The sequence below is a fragment of the Berghia stephanieae genome, chromosome 1 (assembly GCF_034508935.2).
Source record: "Berghia stephanieae isolate SIO BIC M18660-M18661 chromosome 1, UCSD_Bste_1.3, whole genome shotgun sequence".
Classification (NCBI taxonomy): Eukaryota; Metazoa; Mollusca; class Gastropoda; order Nudibranchia; family Aeolidiidae; genus Berghia; species Berghia stephanieae.
Window position 1 is genome coordinate 61,993,452 of NC_088360.1, and position 22,500 is coordinate 62,015,951.

The 22,500-nt window shown below is 33.6% G+C and overlaps 1 protein-coding gene across 1 annotated transcript in view; it reads left to right on the forward strand.

Annotated features, from left to right (window-relative positions):
• LOC144978955 (uncharacterized) overlaps positions 1-22,500 on the forward strand; it is a 55,063-nt gene that overhangs the window by 17,584 nt on the left and 14,979 nt on the right. Inside the window, exons 2-3 of the mRNA XM_078925577.1 lie at positions 4,194-4,388; positions 13,471-13,530. Of these exons, the coding sequence (XP_078781703.1) occupies positions 4,194-4,388; positions 13,471-13,530 (255 nt within the window). The remainder of the gene's footprint in view (positions 1-4,193; positions 4,389-13,470; positions 13,531-22,500) is intronic.

Here is a 22,500-nt window from a genome sequence, read left to right on the forward strand (position 1 = left end):
GTCTAAAAGAATTCCAACTCCTTTTTCATGATGTTTTCCACCTGCATAATACAATACAAAATCATCTTCTTAAACTACTCCTTCTCCCTTCCACTTCGTTTCTAAGATTCCAAGGATGTTAATTTGGAACTTTTTCATTTCTTGAGTAACGTTTTCAAATTTTCCTAAATGGTTTAATGTACGGTTCTATGTGGCCAGTGTGATTGTTTCATTTTCCACCAGTTTGAAACGTTCAACGTGTTCGGGACATCTGATGTCCTGGGAAAGTTTGTTAGTGACGGTGGTTTTCCGTTGCCTTCCGTCATTGTTATTAGTAGAATTTAAATTATTGCATTTTAATTTGACTGAGTTGTTTTTGATTTTTTCTTTGTCTTCTCTTTGTTTTGTTTTTTTTTCCTATAACCTTTCTTTCCTCTTTTTGTTATTTTTCTGTATGCCTTGAATAATTCAAAAGATCTCAAAATGTTCACTATTTCTAAATTGGATTCAATAGTCTGATGTCACGCGCCCGGCAACAGCGGCCATCTTGGTTCTAAACAAAGAAAATCATTACTTTTTATTCTTCATGCTGGCTAGAACTTATCATTCCCTTTTCATAAGCCTTGTGATCAGAATGTGTAAAAGTCAATACATGATCAAATTGATGGGGTTTTTTTCCTAGGGATACGCGTTTAAGCTCGCCGGGGAAATATTTCATACGGCGTCCGCCATTGTTCCGATAGTTGAGAGCCAGTGTTACTAAGTTACCATACGTCATTAGGAAGGAAGTGACATTACGACTGTTGAAGACTATTCGGTGTATTTTTAATTGTGTGTCGTATTGTACATAGGTATTGGGGTGAATAGTTATAACAATAATTAGATGTTGTCATTCTCGGTGTTCATCGTCGACCGTTGTAATAAGATTAAAATAACTCACTGTTGTTTTTTTTTGCTTCTTAAAATCGTAAAACGTAAACAAAAATGGTCTTAATAGATGATAAAATCCTAGCAAAAATTTACAAAACTTTAAAATATTGCTACTAAATTAATTGTTTAAATTTCACGAAATTTCGTCAAAATTTCGTCCTATATAGAAATAACACTTAAAACAGCCGTAAAATGCAATAATTTTAAGAGCTCTGTGAAAAGCAGCCTTCCAGCGCTGAACACATTACACACACACACACGCACACACACACACACACACACACACAAGTATATATAATACATGTCTTTGCGTTATTTAGTTTTTCTTTTTCTTTTAAATTTCTCGTTTTGGGTGCAACCGTGAAAGGGGGATTTGAAAATCCTAGATACGGAAATAAAATAATTTGTACAATAAATATTTGGATTAAAACTACTTTTTGCACTCAGTTATCGCATATTAGGGCATCCGAGTAGAAACAACAAGGCCTTAGACATCCTCTTGTCAATGGTTTGTACAGTAAAAGCCACCACTGTCTGATTGAGGTTGCAAAAACGTTGTTTTGAAGTCCGATTATATTTATGTGAGCTAGTTCCTTTCCTCCAGTGTGATGGGGGAATAAATGCAGTATTGTGAAATTTATCATTGCCTAAAACGAAAAGAAATTCTCTCTATAATGAGAATGATTATGTATTATATTTTATTTTCAGTTTGATACAAAATCAACGAATGAGCATTGAATCGGAGCGAACTTGATCTATTCTTTATAACAAATTATTTTCGATCATCAATCTTTAAAAATTATATCAAAATCAACAGCAATCGGGGCAATCGTAGCCTCTCGTATCTTCTTAATTAAAGAAAAGTTTGAAGAATCCCGTGTAACTATAAAGCAGGTGGCACATGTTAGGGTCCCATTTGAGAAACTTGTTTTTTCCGCTCTCATGACTTTCGTCCCATATTATTGTTAAAATCACTGGTAAACTTGTGACGTTCAAATCTTTACCAGCGGAATTCCATCTGACATAATGACATGATATTTAACCCTTTTCACCAAGAAAGAAAATTGTAACTTTAAAGGAAGAATTCTTCATGAGAATAAAAACAATTGGAGAAAATATATCTAATTATTATTACTTTTATGTAATATGCTACAGATTCGGGAAATAAAGAAAATGTTGAATTGAATTCAATAACTGCGGAGTTATTGCTCTCTCTCTCTCTCTCTCTCTCTCTCTCTCTCTCTCTCTCTCTCTCTCTCTCTCTCTTATTGTTAACGGGATGAATCACCTTTCTCTTTTGTTTTGGAGAGGTGTTTAAAATGAATGTGGTTTAAATAAGAATATGAAACTTTAAACTTAATAATATGTGAGAGATTAATATTTCTACCAAAAGCTTTACTTTTACAAACATGATAAGCAAGTTAATCTATTATTCTAAAATGAAAGCCATCTTTGATAGCCGTAACTCATTATGGAAATCGTTTAAAGTAAGATTGACATGAACATTTTTCATTGGTCCATAGAGCAATCCACTAATAATGTTACTCATCAAATATTCAGCAAACATTCTAAAATTCAAGCTTTATTTGTTTTGCAATGAATAACTGTTTGTACCAGGAAAGGTCATTCATTGTCTCAATTTAGAGTACTTAATTTTTACAAAATCTCTTTATAATGATCAAACAATTCCAGGCTAGAGACATACCCCACCACCCTCCCTTTTTCCCACTCACAGTTACAATAATAATGATTATAATAATAATAATAATAAATAATAATAATAATAATAATAATAATAATAATAATAATAATAATAATAATAATAATAAAATAATAATAATAATAAAAAAAAGAAGAAGAAGAAGAAGAAGAAGAAGAAGAAGAAGAAGAAGAAGAAGAAGAAGAACATTAAAAACAACTTTTATGGGCGTACCTTTACTAGCTAGGAATACAAGACCCAAGTTGTAAGATTATAAGCAGTAATTCAAAATTTGGAGCACGACCGCACTATAAAAACGTTCCGTTTCTAGATTAAACACAAGCAAAAATACCCTATGGATTGTTTGAAAATCAAATAGGGTTGTAGGGCGATGTTCTCTTTTTTTTCTCTTTCCTCTTCATATTCTTCTTCATTCTTCTTCTTCTATCTTCTTTTCTTCTTCTTCTTCTCTTCTTCTTCTCTTCTTCTTCTTCTCTTCCTTCTTCTTCTTCTCTTCTTCTTCTTCTTCTTCTTCTTCTTCTCTTCTTCTTCTTCTTCTTTCTTCTTCTTCTCTTCTCTTCTTCTTCCTTCTCTCTTCTTCTTCTTCTTCTTTTCTCTTCTCTCTTCTTCTTCTTCTTCTTCTTCTTCTTCTTCTTCTTCTTCTTCTTCTTCTTCTCTTCTTCTTCTTCTTCTTCTTCTTCTTCTTCTTCTTCTTCCTTCTTCTTCTTCTTCTTCTTCTTCTCTTCTTTCTTCTTCTTCTTCCTCTTTCTTCTTCTTCTTCTTCTTCTTCTTCTCTCTTCTTCTCTTCTTCTCCTCCTCCTCCTCCTCCTTTTCCCCCCTCCTCTCAGCTTCTATTATTATTTATTATTATTATTATATTATTATTATTATTATTATTATTATTATTATTATTATTATTATTATTATTATTATTATTATTATTATTATTATTATTTACTTCTTTAAAATTCAAAATACGTGTGTTTTCAATTTCAAATTTATTCACTGCGTGATCTTAATGTAAAGAACAACTAAATTATTTATTTTACCACGCCAATCTGAAAGTGAATCTAGAGCACGTGTTAGACGCACTAAGAATGAGAAACACAAAATTTCTGATACACGCATTTCCACACACTTTCCGAGAGGAAAAAAGATTAGCTATCCTGAGACCTTAGTATGTTTGCAAGTAATGTTTTGGACATGCTTAAACTTGTGTTTTCTCCCTATTCTTTGTGGTTGTGTGTTCCCTGATGATTCTATTTAAACTGTACTTGCACCTGCCTTCTCTTTTGTGTGGTTTATGAAATCGTATCTGTTATCTTGTTTGGAGGACGATTTTAGAGACAATCTTTTAAATTGTCTCAGCCACGAGGCTGCATCACAATTGATGCTATCATATAATATTGTTCAAAAAGCTTTATTTATACCGGACATGGAAGAGCATCAAAGTATTATGCTTTGTACAAAATGGAATTTTGAACGGTAAGAAATATACACCATATTGACGTCAGCGAGTTTCTATTCTATGCAAAAATCAGGTTGTGATTTTTTAAAAAATATTATCATTTATGTTTGGTTTTAGATGCTGTGGTCGTCAGCGGAAAGGCTAACTGTACTCACGATGAAGTCTATATGGAAGGAAACATCACTCATTGCACAAGGCAGTATTTGCGATGTGAGGCCACTGTTTGGAACAGAGCGATTTGTGTCGGAGGGTTTTTTAATGCTACAATGAAAGAATGTGTGCCATTCAACGACCAATGCGTAAAGAATTCAGGTAAGATCTCAATACAAGAAATACATAGAAAATGATTAGAACAATACTATATCACATCTAACAAAGACTCCATGCAACTCACTCATCCATCTGATATTATATTTGGAATCTGTGGTTCAGAGATACAGCGTCCTGTCTTTTGTTTCAAAGTCAAGCGATGTAGAGCGTAACCAGTAACTAAGTGGGTAACAAATGGTGTTTTGGACAATATGCAAGGCGATTTTCTCAAATTACTTCATTCGACGCGGGCATCAAGGAATACCCGGCTAAACATTCCATGGCTTGCACAGTCGTACTTCCCTCATCTATAATTTGCTTATCTCAATCTGCCTATTCCAGAAGTTGATTTGTAGTTTCTTAGATTTGACAGCGATTTTCAGGGGTCTCCAGGCTAAAGTAAAACTGTTCGCTTAAGACGAGACAGAACGCTTTTAAGGCGATATTACGATTTTTTTTCGCCACTACCGTCCTGGTATTCAGTGCGAAAAGAGAACGTGACTCAACTTTTCGCCGCCCTCTGCGGTACGGCAACGGGTCTTAAGCCAAGTGTCAAAACGTGTAACACCAGTGCTCTTAGTAGGTAATAGTCATACCACAAGGCCACATAACTGCTCAAAACGAACATAAGCGTGCCTGCCAGTAGCCGGATGGGTGACAAATGTCAATGCTAGTAGAATGCTCACCTCTCCCTTGAGTTCTTTGATAAAGTGCATTGCACATATCAAATACAACTTTAATTATGACGAGAACCTGGCTGAACGAAATGAAGGATATCGATAGTAAGATTGTTGATTTAATATAAATGCCTTAATTATGAATGAATGTTCCGATTCTCATGACACTGACTTTTATTCTCCCACATAATCACCAGTTTAGTGTCTCTGACCTTGATACATCCTTCAAAGTAGAAGGCGTTTGGTTTGACCATAAATCAGTCTTCTGAAGCTCTAAAAACTTCAATTTCATCTTTTTTATGTCTTTCTTCAGCGTGAGGAACATTTAAAAGTCTGAATGGGGTCATATTGAGTGAGTAGGAAGGATGAAGTGAGGTTTCATTATCGTAATCTGCAGCTGCCGAAAAATGAGACGATGCATTGTGCAAAGCAAAGCTGAAGCTTTCCTGAATGTTTTCTAGCCGACTAATGCTTGTCTATTTCAGAGTTGTAAGCCGTATTCCTCGTTCATAGTTTTTTTTTTTTTTTTTTGGAAGATAAGACATTATCATCCCCCCCCCCCCCCCACTCCCCGAAAAAAAAAAGTAAATTAACAACCGGAGAGCGGCCCATCTTTGCCATTTATTGAGAAGGGAAACCGCTTCTTCATAATATTTCCATCGACTTGCATTTCATTTCTGGGTTATAATGGTAGAATAGTGTTTGATCCAATGCTACCAATCAGCCAAAAGAAAAAGTTCCTTTCACAAACGCTAGGATAATGTCGTACCAGCGTTACTTCCTTCTTTTCATTTGCTCGTCACTGGTGCACTTTTGATTTGTTATTCCATGCGCTGTAACGTTAAATGTGCACATCAAAAGTTTACATTGAAAAAACAATCTTATGAGAAATTGATTGCCCTCTCCTAAAAATTAATGTAAATCGAAAGATTCCTTCGTAGTCAGGGCAATTTATATTTGATCAACCCTCCTACAATACGCCGCAAAATAGCAAAACAAAAAGAAAAGACTAATCTGCTAGAAGGTGTGGACAGTAATAAGTACTGATAATGAGTATAAATTAGACGTAAATTTAACAGTATTGGATTTTAGCGCTTTCAACAGAAACTCTGGCATATATATTCTATCTGGCTATCTGAATATTGAATAAAAAGACTTCCGGTTCCTCATAAACAATAACAAAAGCCTTGTTCCTTTCTTCTTTTATCCAAATGTTATCTGTATCAATCCTTACATGTAAACCAACCGGCATCCAGATTACCTAGATTTATTACCAGTACGGTATCAACGTTTCTCCTCAACTCATCAACATATCTTTACATAGATTAAAGTAGCGTTATCTACCTTCCATACCAAACGTCATTTATTTTGCTCTATCAAGAGTCACAGCTAGAGCTAACTACAATACCATAATAATATGGCGGACAAGTCCCCAACAATGGGCTGAGCATCACACAATGTCCCAGAGTCATTTCGTCTCTTCGAACAGCGTATAGAGCTATACTTTGCTGTCGATCCTAATATCAAACAGAATGTTAGAGGAGCCACGATACTCCTTGCAGATGGGGAGGAAGGTATTAAAAGATTCAACAGCTGGGACCTAACCGACGAGGAGAGGAACGACCCAGACACCATTTGGAGAAGACTTGCTGCACAGATTGAGCCAGCAGACAACTTCAGAATCAATAGACTACCGGACATGACAAATCAAAACACAGTCAACCTCGATCTACGGATTGATAACGTTATCTAACTTCTCAGATGATCGACTCACAAATATGAGACGTGAATCCTGCCAGGACCCACTCCTCAGCGGTTTCAAAGACATCATAGTCACAGGATGGCCCGAAAAGATATCTCAACTCCCGAATGATCTCAGGACATACTGGAGCTTTCGAGATCAAATATCAGTGAAGGATGATATCATATTCAATGGCAACCGAATTGTTATGCTACCCAATCAGCAGGAACACATACTCAAGCAATTACACACAACACCCCTTGGCATAGAAAAAACAAAACTTCTTGCTAGCACCTACGTTTAGTGGCTTGGAATCAACAAAGAAATCGATCAACTTGTATCGCACTGCGAAACATGTCAACAACATCAAAAGGCACAAACACCAGAACCCCTCACCTCACATGAAATCCCAACCAGACCATGGTGTGTTGTAGCCACAACTAGACATCTTTGATTTCAACCATAACCAGTATCTTGTCATTGCTGACTATTACTCCAAATTCCCTATTGTACGAAACCTACCGCAACCAGCACCTAGCAGCGTTGTCATCAACATCCTGAAACAAGTATTTTCAGAATTTGGCATACCTGACAAACTTGTTAGTGACAATGGACCTCACTTGGCAGGCTTTGCTTTCAAAGAATTTGCAAGCACGTGGCAATTCACACATACGACAACATCACCCAGAAGACCACAAGGAAATGGCTTTATCGAACGCCAAATTCAAATAATCAAGAACATTCTGAATTAAAAAACATTACAATCAAAGTCGATCTAACACTTGCCCTCTTACATTGGAGATCAACCCCAATCACAGCCAAATTTGGAACACCAACTCAGCTCCTCATGGGACGAAAATTGAGAAACACACTTCCCATGAAAAGTCCCAATACAGATCCAACCCGGACCGACATCCACGAAGAACTAGAAAAACGTCAACACCAGCAAAAGTACTATTTTGATCAACATGCTCGTTCAGGTGTACTTTTCTACCTTTACATAGGACAGCCAGTCAGAACACCACATCCAGAAACAGAACAATGGCTTCCAGCAACTGTAACACAACACACAGACAACCCAAAGTCATACATACTCAGATATTTAAAGGAATAGACAACATATCAGATACATTCCAGCAGCTTCAGCTATTGTACCAACCGCTAGTCCAACCGAAACACTCAAAGCATTCGTCAACAACAACAGTAACAAAGAGAAGAAACATGTATCCCTCGAGTTACCACCCAAGCACACTGGAACTGAAACAGAAACACTCAACACACAAGGGACGCGACATGGAAGACCCATCGTCAAACCAAAGCGTTTTAGAGAACAATAATGGACTGTTTTGTTAGATAACAATCATTGACAGTTGTGTTAGAGAACAATTATGGACTGTTTAAAGTTTTGTTAGAGAACAATAAAAATTATGGACTTTTGTGTTAGAGAACAATTATGGGCTGTATACAGTTTTGTTAGAGAACAATTATGGACTGTTGTGTTAGAGAACAATTATGGACTGTTTTGTGTCAGAACAATTACCGACTGCTTTGTGTCAGAACAATTATGGTCTGTTTTTTGTGTGTGTATCATAGATAGTTATCAATTGAACTATTTATCTTTAAAAGAAGACTAAAATATATGAAAGATAAGTATGAACTGTGTAATCAAGAACAATGATAAATTTCCCGGTTTAAAAAGAGTGAACTTTTAAAATTCAGTCAGGTGAAAATGGACTGTTTGGATTATCAGCAAGCAAGAACAATTTTTTTTCTCAGGAAGGGAGATGTAACAGTATTGGATTTTAGCGCTTACAACAGAAACTATCTGGCATATGTATTCTATTTGGCTATCTGAATATTGAATTAAAAAGACTTCCGGTTCCTCATAGACAATAGCAAAAGCCTTGTTCCTTTCTTCTTTTATCCAAATGTTATCTGTATCAATCCTTACAGTAAAGAAACCCGGGTATCTTAATTTAAGAAAAAAGACAGACATTTAAAAGGTTTCCTACATCAAAACAATCAAGAGGCAGTATTCGAGAAAAGGAAGTATTTTTATTACCAAAAGTTTAGGGCTAAAAACTCAAAACCTTTAACGTGATAAGACCTAATTACGTGCCTCTTGTCGAGAAGTTTTTTCATGATTTTTTGGTTTTGTTCTTTTCTTAAGAAAGATTTTGCATCCCTCTTCCCTCCCCTCCGCAAAGAAAAACCGCTTAGTTTTAACTATTGTATTCATTTTTGGTTTAAAAAAAAAAGATTGATATCCATTTTTTTTTGTATAAATGATACAACACCTTTCTAATTTTGGCCACAATACTGTTATTCCACGGTTTGATTGATAAAGTTAATTCCAAATTAGTCCGACAATCTTAAATCTGAAACTTTTCTATGTAACATTGTGTGAAATTGAAACTTTTGCGGTTGCTTATTAAATGTTCAAATGAATGAAAAATTGTGAAACATATTACGCATCATCGAGAAACGGGAAAAGCCTTAAAATATGATGTAAAAAATACATTAGTTACTCATATAATTTGAAGAACTTTGGTGAGGTACAATATATAAAAACAGTTGAGAACGTAGAGGTAATCATGATATTCTAGATATAATATTGCATTGTTCGATAAGCGGGGATAACAAAATGGTAAACAACTCCAAGTGACAAAATGCCTATTTAGCAGAATTCTAAACTCTAGATATTATGTATAAAGCAAAAACATTCTTTTGCCACCAAGTAAAACAGTGATCGGAACACTCTAGGACTAGATATGATATATAAAGCAAGAACATTCTTTTGCCACCAAGTAAAACAATGATCGAAACGCCAGTTCTAATTAGTAAACGCCCTGGTTTCGAATCTAAATGGTTTGATCATCAGCTCGCAATATCTTATCTCTGACTAGCGAGTTCAGCCCTGGTTGGCTCAGATCTGGAAAGCTAACCCTCCAATGTCCTATTCTTTGTACTGAGATAAGTTTATAACGTTGAACAAAATGAGCTTTTTCTTGCTGATATATAAAGTGAGCTTATAGTCTAATCCTAGGTTTTTAATGATTTTGGCACGTGGCATTTTACAGTATAATAGAGCTGGAATCAATGTTAAATAGGGCAGAAAAGTCGTGACGTCAGACATTCCTCTTTTCCGGTTCAAAACTCATTGGAAATGCGTAACCTTTGGGGAATAACATGAATAGGTTACATATTGAATCATGCGTTGGCATAACTCTTTTATTATCAAGGTGTATAGGCAGATTCTTATGATTACGAGGATGAAGAGAGCGAGGACGGATGATCTTTATTGACGATCAGCATTTACTTAGGCTAGAAAATAAAATACTATTAATGTGAAACCAGAAGATCAGTTAGCGCATGGTAATTATCTAGTCCTCTGGTTGAATGGTTTCAAACTTTCAATGAGATTGGAACCAGTATCTTGACTTATCACTTGTTCCCTATTTTAATGTAGATTTACGAAATCCTAACATATTCAAACATGATCATCTTGTACCTAGTCCTCTGTAGAACTTTTAGTGGTAAGTATAGAACCATTGGCATAAAACATTATTTATGACGGGTGCAGTCTGTTTTAATGCCGACATAAAGAATCCGTTGAGTACGCCGTTCAAATCCTGCTTTAAAAAGACCCTTCACGTTAATTACATTTTAGTCCAATTTTTAGGAATTAAATTAAATACCATTCTTTTAATCATCGTCATTTTATGATTCGAGCAAAAAACATTACTGAATGCATTCCTTTCATCTTATAAACCAAATGAGCAAATACATGTGGATCATTTCTGGCTAAAATGAAAACAGGTAATTGGTCCATGCAAAGATATATTTGCCTAATTATCGAATTAAGCCCTGCAAGGAACGTCATGTATATTGATATTTCTAGATAAGTCTTTCTCTGCAAACCAGAAAATATGATAATAAAATAAAAAATAAAAATAGATAAATAAAATTCCCCTTTATTTATCCCATAGGGGAAATTTGTCTTTAGGGTCTATTCCAATGGAAGACTGGAATAACCCAGGCGTCAGCCGCAATGCAGCGCCGCAAATTGAACTAGGGCGAGGTCTCACGGCGCAGCGGCGGTTGATCGCACTAGATACCGTGTCACTGAGCCACGCTGCCCCTATAGATCATTGTTTCCCATCTGGCATTGATGAACAGTAGTATTTTTGTCATTTTGGACGCTTGTACATGATATAAGGCGTTTATAATACTAACCTCCGAAACTGAATCAAAAGTCATTTTGTGAATTTGGAGTAACATTTATTCCATGAATTGTTCATTATTATTATGTTTGAATGGCAATGCCGTGTTCTAAAGTTTCTCAGATACTCACCATGAGTTCAGTGATTGCGTGTAATACTGAAATTGTGAACCATTAAAGGAAAATACGTTGTGATATCAAAAGATAAATAGCTTTCATTCACGTTATTTATCTCTGGAGATACTGAGATATCAATCAATCTAATATCTTTTTGATTTCGTTTCTTCTCTTTTATCTGATATTTTTGTATGTGTGTATGTGTTTGTTCGTTCTTTCGTTTTCTTTGTTTTGTATGCTTTCTTGTCAAATTGCCCAACAGACACAAACATGAACTTCTGACTCTTGTCAAAATTAAATCAAGTGATTTATCTTAATGAATGGTATAGATCACGGATTATTTAGAATATGAGAGTGTAGAGCAAAAGCAGACATGGTTTGCGAGTTATTTTAGCCTCTCTGTCCAGTTAATGAAAATCAGATTGCTGAGTCTAATTAAGGTCTGGGGGATTGCGACGGCGACGATTGAGAGTTTAAGATCTTTTAGTTTATATAGGTCATGAGACCCAATAGAAGAACATTAATATTCAATATAAAAAAGAATAATATTTGACTCAATCTCCCACAATAGGAAAATAATAATCTAAATGACAAGAAAACTCATTCAGGAAATTTTATTTCTTTTGACAAAAATAAAATTTTTCTTGACCATAAGTTCTACCTTTGCAAGTTTCGTATATGATGTAATCAAAAATTTTGGACTCCCATTCATCAACATTGTTCATCCTTGATTTCTTAATCTGAGAGATAAAACACCGTCGGCGTAGTCTATACGTAACAATCGCGACAAGTATATATATATATATATATATATATATATGTGTGTGTGTGTGTGTGTGTGTGTGTGTGTGTGTGTGTGTGTACACTGTTTTCCGACAATACGAAGATCTATACTACAAGTGAGCATCATAACATTCTACAAAATGATATCTTTTCACTTTTCAAATGCTGTACAACATGGCATTTGGATTTTAATATATCGAAATGTAAAGTATGACATATATAGAAAAAAAGATTGATGCCATAATTATTTTACCGATATTTCTATGTCAAATCGACCTTCCGTTGTGCCTTATGAAAAAGATGAATTTTGATGTACATATTGATAATTGGATAAGCCGTGCATACAGAATGATGGGAATAATATATAGAACGTTTATAAGTCTTGATAAAAACAATTTTTTTGTATTTGTATAAATCGCACAATCGACCAATTCTGGAATACGGAAATTGCATCTGGAGCCCACCATATAAAAGACAATCTATTAGTATTGAAAGTGTACAGAGGAGATCTACCAAAAAGATTTTTGCGATACCGTATCTATCTTACAAGGAAAGGGTAGAATTTCTTGACTTACCAAGTTTTAAATATAGAAAAATTCGTGGGGATTTAATTCAGGTTTATAGATTAGTACATGATTTGGATAAGATAGACTATTCTGATTTTTTTTTCATATTCTAATATTACTTTTACTAGAGGGTACAAGTTTAAGATTTATGTCACTAGATGCAAAACAACGGTATTCGTATTTTCCAGAAATGGAACAATTTGAAATTTGAAACAAAGAATGCAACATCTGTGGATTCTTTGAAGGTGTTAGAAGACAGGGAATTATATGATGGGAGATTTAAAGATGACGAATAATACTTGTTTACACTGCTGTTGACATGGCTTTCAATCTTGTATGTAAATATCATGCATTGTTATTTTATTATGGTTATCTTCTATATGTATCAATGCATGAGTGTGTGGTGTGTGTGTGTGTGTGTGTGTGTGTGTGCGTGCGTGTGTGTGTGTGTGTGTGATTTGCATGTCATTGTTATAGATATATGTTTGTACATCACACATACGTGAGTACATTTAAGTTGAAATACTATATTTGCCACATATCTCAGTATTGTAATCTTTCAATCAATAGATTTCTAGCATTACTATTAGAATTAAGGGCATTCAAGGGTTTTATCCTATTTCGCCCTATACCATGTTTGTTATTATTATTATTATTATTATTATTATTATTATTATTATTATTATTATTATTATTATTATTTTCATCATTGACCTCAAGTTCCTTATCTTCATGATTAGCATTCTCAATATAATTATTCCACCACCACCACCACCGTCATCATCATCATCATCATCATCATCATCATCATCATCATCATCATCATCATCATCATCATCATCATCATCACCATCATCATCATCATCATCATCATCATCATCATCATCATCATCATCATCAACATCATCATCATCAACAACAACAACAACAAAAAACAACATCATCATCATTATGTACTTTTCCATTTTTAACTCTCCAGATATTTATGAAAGAGATCTCCCTTTATTAAGATATAAAAGACAAGTCACAGTACAAGAAGGTATGAAACGAACGACAGAAAATAAGCAGAACCGTTATAATTGTACTCATCCTAAGTACATAGTTCAAAATATAATAATAATAACAATAATAATAACAATAATAATAATAATAGATAATAATAATAATAATAATAATAATAATAATAATAATAATAATAATAATAATAATAATAATAATAATAATAATAATAATAATAATAATAATAATAATATTAATAATAATAATAATAATAATAATAATATAGTATATATATATATACTTCAAGTACAAACAGCTCTAGACGCCTTCTCAATACAAAGATCAAAGCTACAATAACAGGTCAGAGGTACACAAAATATGCTTAATACGTTTATTTCATGAAAAATAATCATTAAAAGGAAACTGGTTTTAATCTATCAAATACTTCCTAACAAAAGTAAGTCTTAATATTTGTCTTAAATGAGCTGCTGTATTGCATTCTCTTAAGGAAACTGGAAGAGAGTTCCAGATAGAAGGGGCAGCATGGGAAAAAGACCTGTCAGAAAACATTTTGGAGCCTTTTTTGGGAACGATCACTAGACCGTAAAGTTCTGGAAGGAGAGTGCAACGCAATATTGTTGCATAAATATGAAGCAGCAGTTTTGTTGTCACAAGCAAAGAACAGCAATTCGATATTTGTCTTAACTCAATTGGTAGACAGTGAAGTGACAATGACATGGCTGTAATATGACCTCTTGACCTTTTTCTTAGAATGGTCGAAGCCGAGTGATTTTGGATGGGCTGCAATTTGTGAAAGGAGATAATTTGGAATGTTATGTAGGAGAGAATACAGGAATATGTCCTAGAAAATATAAAAGAAAAAACAAGATGAGCAATAAAAGTACATAAACGAACATATTTCTTTGCAAAATCTAAAACCACTTAACGTGTAGTTAAGGCTCTAGGGTTGACGAAAACAATTTTTTAAAAATTGTTACTACTACTACTACTACTACTACTACTACTACTACTACTACTACTACTACTACTACTACTACTACTACTATACTACTACTACTATTATTATTATTATATATTATTATTTATTATTATTATTATTATTATTATTATTATTATTATTATATTATTATTATTATTATTATATATTATTATTATTATTAATTATTATTATTATTATTATTATTATTATTTTATTATTATTATTATTTATTATTATTATATCTCATCATCATCATCATTATTTTATTATATTGTTATTATTATTATTATTATTATTATTATTATTATTATTATTATTATATTATTATTATTATTATTATTATTATTATTATTATTATTATTATTATTATTATTATTATTATTATTATTATTATTATTATTATTATTATTATTATTATTATTTACATTATGACCAAGGTGGGGTTCCTGACCTCCCATAATGTGCAGGGAGGTACTTACTGCGTCTTCTATCCCCCTATATATGTTTTCCAACTAGCTTTCTGTCTTTGTGTTGGAATGAGATTATTTGGTTTGGTCCTGGACAGGCCAGATGCCCTTGCTGAGAGGGAAACAGTCAAATGTATAGTTAGCTTTGGGAGATGATTTTTTTCTCCTTGTAAACCATCTCTCTGTTATTCACTGTATTATGTTTTGTTTAGATATCATATATGATTTGTAAACATTTGAGTGTGTTCCTCTTAGTGGGGACCTGTGCTTGTGTCTGGATGAGACTTTCAGGCGATCGCAAACTAAATACTTTGATAGTGTGCTCTTGGAATCAACATATGTCTTACCTTTTCTTGGGTGCTTTAATTGTAATTCTAAACCTTGTTACTATCCCATTTTCTTTCTTTTTACTGGTGCTGAGATGACTTTCATGTGTTGCAAGCGCCGTAAAACTCTCAAAAAGCGAAAGCAAGTATTTTTACGACGAGTGGCATATAATATGTGACAAAATTACTAATGATTTTAATTGTAAAAGAAATCTGTTTATGGCATTGGGTAAAATCGGATATATAGCATTGTTTAATTAAGGTGATTGGACACACTCCAAGTCTGTGTCGGATAAGTTGGACACGAGTCCCTGAATTTCGATGTCATGAAAACAGCGACCGCCAGGCCTTAATGGATGAAGAGGCGGGATGATGGCATCTTTGTCTTATAAGACCGATTGATATTTACCGATGACTTTGGTCAATTTAATTTTTTCTAAACAAAGTAAAAGAGAAACACATGGGGAAACATGTCCTACAGCCTTCTCCGATTGGGGCTCAAACATCACACTTTTTGCCGACAAGAATGTTATTATTTCGCCATAGAGATCGCTCGATTTCATAAAAAGTAATTCTGAGACATAAACGACATTGATGAATGAAATAATATACGATTCTTTCGTTTATTAAAAGAGTTATTTTTATCGTGCCAAATAACACTACGTGAATACGTTTATTCCACTCCTCCAAGTAAGCTTATTAGACATTTCGTGAACGATTGTATGGTAGGAGTAGGCACTTCTATTCACCAGAATTATAGTCAGATTTTTAATAAATCGCGCGTGTTTTTCTTCTTTTTCTCAGCTGCCCCCCCCCCCCCCCCCCCCCCCCCATGCATAGCTGCAAAATTTGTATGAACCTCTGAATAAATTTGTCTTAATAAAAAAAGATTTTTTCATGAAATTTAAAACAATAGGAAAGGATTTCTTTTATTACAGCTATATTAAAATCGATAACAGGTGAGGATCGAAACTCACAGAAGATTTACATTATCAAAATTATGAATTTCCCGCATATCCATTTTTAAGGAATTCGTTAAACTGGAGTGTTCGGTTAATTGAAGCTTAAAAGATATACGTGCAGTATTGAATATGAATCAACGAATGACAATTATTAACTATCAGACATCTACATTTTGTACTATCAATACACATTATTGGTGAATACAAACGAAAATGAACATAACGCGCTTTCAATGTAATTTTGATTGCAAAAGTTTGAGAAATAGCTTGTGTTTATGCCAAGGGGATTTACATAAATTTATGTAGACTGGTCAAAAGTCAAAATTCATCAATTATGAGACAGTGTCTCAACAAATATGTGTTCAACAATAACAACAACAACAACAACAACAACAACAACTACTACTACAACAATAACAACAACCAAGACATTTTGGACACATAAATGAGCAAAGTCTGATGACGAGGATGATGAAAAGGAGAAATGAAACGACTACAGAAAGATTCCGAGCATCCACTGAAATGTAATTTTCCTCTAGTTTGCGAATGTTGAGGCATGCCTTTTCTCAGTCTACTCTGTATCATCTATTGCCACATCGGTGAGAGTAAATTTTGTGTTCCACCTCTCAATCTTTCCCTCTACTTAGGCCCAATGACCTCGATTGGATTGCGCTCACAGTGATATGGGGGAAGTCGCGCAACCTCGTGTCAGAACTCCCTGATTAGACAGTCTCCTTTGAAAGCTGTTTCTGGTTCATTTCTTCTTTTTTAGACTAAGGAGTAAAGAATATATAGTACTGTCTGATTGAAACCATGAAATCATGTCAGCTTTTATATTTGCTAAAGTTGGACCTTAAAGTGACCATGGGCCAACGAATGGTAGCGTTGTCCAATACAATACAGCTGGGTGCTTCAATAGAGGGCAGCAAACGATATTTAGTCAGTCTTACAACACCTTTGCATTGACCCTAGAATAATATTCCAGATGATGCAGAGAAGAAAAAATGGCATGGCATCCTTTTAAATATCCAGTATCATCACCACCTGCAAGAATAACAATGATTCTCTGTCCAGAACCCACGGGCCTTTTTCTGCTTGAATCGTCCAATATTTTTTTCGGATGTATATTTACGCTCACCCATACATCTTTGGATGATATCGATATCAAAGTTATCTATGATCCTTTTCCTGCCACGTCGTTCTACACTGGTGATCTCTCTGTCGTATTTCGATAACGATCTTCTCATGGTTGATTGTGAAATTCCAAAAGCATTGCCATCCTCTTTAATGACTTATCGGTAGATACAAGAAGACTTCTTTTCGCAGCGTTTCGAGAGTGGAACCGATAGAGATTCCGTACCTTATCGTGTTGTTTAAGAGCCTAATATGTTTTTAAAACCTTTAGAGGCCCTGTGAAACGTTCATGTATAGACAAACATTTGTCAAAGTTATATTAACAGTGTTTGTTAATTTGACAATATTGAGTATACAATCACTATTTCAAATGATTTAAAGCGAGAGATTTCATATCAGTCTTTGGTAATTGCGACATGATGTAGATAATATGCCATAAATAATAAATTAAAAAGTTAATACAAACTACATAAGTGGTATGTTTATAACACTTAAAGCGAATTATTAATATTTGGAAAGAAGTATGACGTGAACTCATAATCACTACGTCAACACAAGATTTCTTTGAAATACGATGACTTCATTCATACTTTATGGTGCGTAACTTTTTTTCATTTTTTACAGTGCAAAATGTTTAATTTTATGTCACCTGTTTAAAGTAGTTTTTATGGGTCTTAAAGAAGAAAACTTTTTTAATATGGCATCAATACGGTCCAAAATCTAGATTCAGTTAAGACAAATAGATTCAGAGGTTGACACAAATTTTTACAACTTTCGATAGCTGGACAGCTGAGAAAAACCAGAAAAACGCGCCATTAATAAAAAATCTGACTATAGTATTTTTCCACCTCTGCTTGAATGACAATTTGTCCCAAAGATAGAAAAACGTTGGATTTGTGTTCTTGCACACCAGTTGATTTTTTTAAAAATTGCCAATCAGCTGTCTTGTACACTAGACATTTCACACCAATAAAATGTGAGAAAAAATTCTGCAATCGTTGAATAAAGTGTTTATTCAACGCATTCAAAGCATTATTCAAAGATTACGTATAGGGTTTTCCGATGGAAGGGGTGGAATATTATAAGAGTCTTTCATCTCTTTGTTTTTATTAAACGAGTCATTTTTATCATATGCCCAATAACATAACGAGCTTGCGAATATGTGTTATTGCACGATAAAAATATAACGAGTTTAATAAATACAAAGAAATGAAATAATGCATTTATTCCACCCCTCCAAGTAAGATTATTACATATTCACCATAATTTGCATCTTTCTCCATCTGGTTGAATGACAATTTGACCCAAAAACAAAAACGTTGGATTCATGCTCACAAAAGGCTATTTTTAATCGTCAATCCAATCTTTTGGACCTTATTTCACACCAATAAAATGTACACAAATATTCTGCAATCGCTGAATAATTTTTTTGTTCAACGCGTTCAAAGCATTATTCAATGATTACGTATTTACTAAGAAATGATTGCTTTTTTTCCAATACACATTACTCCACCACTCTCCCTAAACAGTAACGCGTAATTATATCAAGTTTACAATAATAATTTGTGATGTCGCAAGCTCGTGCATTATTTGGCGCGATAAAAATAACTCATTTCATAAATCCAAACCCGTGAAAGAATCCTATCAAAGACAGTTGGTTGGAAATTTAAAATAATCATTTGGTGTGCATTAATACAAATCCATCGTTCTCATTTGTTTTTGTTTTGTTTTGTTTTGTTTTGTTTGGTTTTGTTTTTTTTTTTGGTTTTGTTTTTTTAGGGGTGGGGGGTGGGGGGGTCAAATTGTCATTTAAGCAGATGGAGAAAATTACAAATTATGCTGAATAGAAGTACTAATACTGTTTAATTGGTCACGAAATATCTAATATATCTTAAATCGTGGTGTGGAATAAACGTATTCTTTCATTTCTTTGTATTTATTAAACTCGTTATAAGCTCGTCGTGTTATTAATTGGGCACGACAAAAATAACACGTTTAATAAATACAAAGAAATGAAAGAATTGTATATTATTCTATCCTTCGCATAATTAGTAACACGTAATGCTATCAAGTGTACAATAATAATTAATTTGTCAGAATATCAAGCGTTAAATTTAACTAATATTTGATTTTTTAAAAGAATAGTAATTTAAGTTGTTTTTTTTTTTTTTTTTGTAAATGTCTTTGTTCAGAGATCACGAAATCCGGGTAGATGTAGGGATAGAATACAAGAAATCTTACTCTATTGCGTCTTGGAATTCGAACTTTTTTCCAAACTACAATCGCAAACTCTTGCAGCGGTTGGGAACAAGCTGGAATTCCAAAAAAGCAAGAGTGTAATAATCGTTTATTTCATGATAGTTTGTTACAAAATGATTTTTAAATCACTAATAATGAATATTAAAGTGAAAAGATGAAGAGTTTATTTATTTGTGACTAATCGTCTAAAAATAATCTGAAAGCTTGACCTCTCAAATTTGATTCCAAAAAATTAATACCTGTAGTCTGATTGCTGTACTCTGATAAAATGCGTAAAATGTTGGGCAGGAAGCTTGTCCTTCAACGATCAAACGATTAAAATTACCCTTATCTTGACCAGAACTCTCAAACCCGAGGCTTCGCGAAATCTCAGGGTTTAGAGTTTTTGCCAAGATGACGAGTCAGTTAAATCGATCAATATTTGAACAAGGAGTTTTCTAGCCAATTTTTTTAAAAATAATTATTTTATTTTTAAAGTGCGTCAATAATGAGTGAGCGTTGTTTATTTATGCTTAATCAAAGAGAAGTAAGGGCATCAACAACAAAAAATAAACAAACAAAACACTAAAAAAAACAAAAACAAAAAAAAAGACCAACAACAAAAAAACGAAAAAGAAACAAACAAAAAAAACAAACAACAAATCCTTAAACTTCCCCACCTCTGATCACCTGGACTTTAAACTCAATTTTTCTCATCTCGTGAAAAGGGTTATATTTTTTTATTGTGGCCCCATAGTTTTTAATTTTAAACAATATAGTGACACACAACTATAGTCAGATTTTTTAATAAGTGGCGTATGTTTTTCTTCATTTCTCAGATGTCCCTCAATGCACAAATGCAAAAGTTTGTATCAACCTCTGAATCAATTTGTCTTAATCAAAACATGTTTTTTCATTAATTGTAAAACAATAGGAAAGGATTATACTTATAACAGCTATAGTACAATCGATAACTGGTAAGGATCGTAACTCATAGATGATTTACCATATCAAAATTATGACTTTTCCGCTTATCCATTTTGAAGGAATTCGTTAAAATGGAAAGTTTAGTTAATTGAAACTTAAGCGATATACATTCAGTATCTGATTATGTCGGAACTAATGGCAATTCTTAACTATCAGACATCTACATTTTATAACTATCACTACACATTACTGATGAAAACAAATGAAAGTGAACATTACGCACTTTTAACAGTATTTTGATTGCGAAAATTATAAAAATAGCTTGTGTTTATGCCAAAGAGGATTACAAAATTTAATGTACACTGGTCAAAATTAGAAATGCATCATTGTTTCCACAAATATGTACATGTGTTCAGCAATAACAACAACTACAACAACACCACCAACAACAACAAAGACATACTGGACACAACAATCATCACATTCTAATGACGAGGATGAGGAAAATGAGAAATGAAACGACTATGGAAAGATGTCGTGGCATCACTCTATCCAGTTTAATGTAATTTTTCTCCAGTTTGCGAAGGTTGGAGCACGCCTTTTCCCAGTCTTCCCTTCTTACATCATTTATTACCTCGACGGTGAGAGTAAATTTGGTGTTCCACCTCTCAATCTTTCCCTTTTCTTGGGTCTAAATGAGCTCAATTGGATTGCGCTCACGGTGATACGGGGGAAGTCGCGCAACATGATTTTTACAAACAGTCTTGAAAGTACTTTCAATCAGATATAGCTGACCTTGGCTACCCAATCATTGCTTTGTGGAGAGAAATGTCAGAGATTCCACCCGGATTCGAGACCACTAGTCACTATTCAGTCAATAGCTCTATAATATTTGGTATGTATCGAGACCTCCAGTTGTAAAAAAAGGCATGTGACAATGAGCGTGATTTGTGGCCCGTCGCAAAATCGGAGCTGAATGCCGAGTCATTGGGTCATTGAAAATACAAAAGTGAAAGACTTTGGGACTAGGCATTGCTGTAAGATACACATATGATTAGTTACTCAGAAGCAGGTTTGCCAATTTGGTGTTTTAAATGCCAAATACCAAAGACATGGCGTGTTTTGGAGCCAGTTGGTTTGGTAAAATTGGGTTTGTCATTTTGGCATTACTTTTGTCATTTTGTTCACATTATTAATTTCACTTATCATAAAAACATATCAAACTTTGTTTCACAAAATATACAAAATTTCACCCTTAAACTGGTAAGACGTGATAAGATGTTTATATTAAATTTAGACACTATGCAGAGGGATGAAAAAAAAGTGTCCTTTGAATGCAAATTCAAATAATTGCCATAGATATTACCAAGGATCTCATCATAAAAGGACAAGAGACTCGCACATTGGAATCGATAAGCAATCAAAGACATATTAAAGTTTGCTTCTCTCGCTTAGCATCAATAAATGTGATTTCATTGTACACACTAATAGTAGGGACCCCCCGAGGCCACTGGTTTTTTGTATTGGGTAAATGGTTAACTTTCTTTACAAGCCAAATAAGCAGACACAAAATAACATTTTCGTCCGATTGGAACTTGGATCTGACCTGTCGAGAGTCACATAGAGGTTAAACAAGGCGAAATTATGGTTAAATTCAGAACTCCCATAATATCAAGAATTCGAAAACTTGCAAATAACCAAAAAATATTTAATAGGATCCAAATAAGGAAAAAAAATCAATTCATACTTCATTTCAATGAGTTTTTTGCTTTATTTACGTCTTTTTTCTGAAAAGAGTACGATTTTCCGGAATATCACTTAAACTATTAAGAAAATTATAACTTGTAAAGAGAAGAAATAACAGCTCATGAGGAGAATAATATTATTTCCAAATTGCAAATAAATCGGATCATGGCTAATGGAGATATCGCCCATTGAATTATGTTATCTAAAATA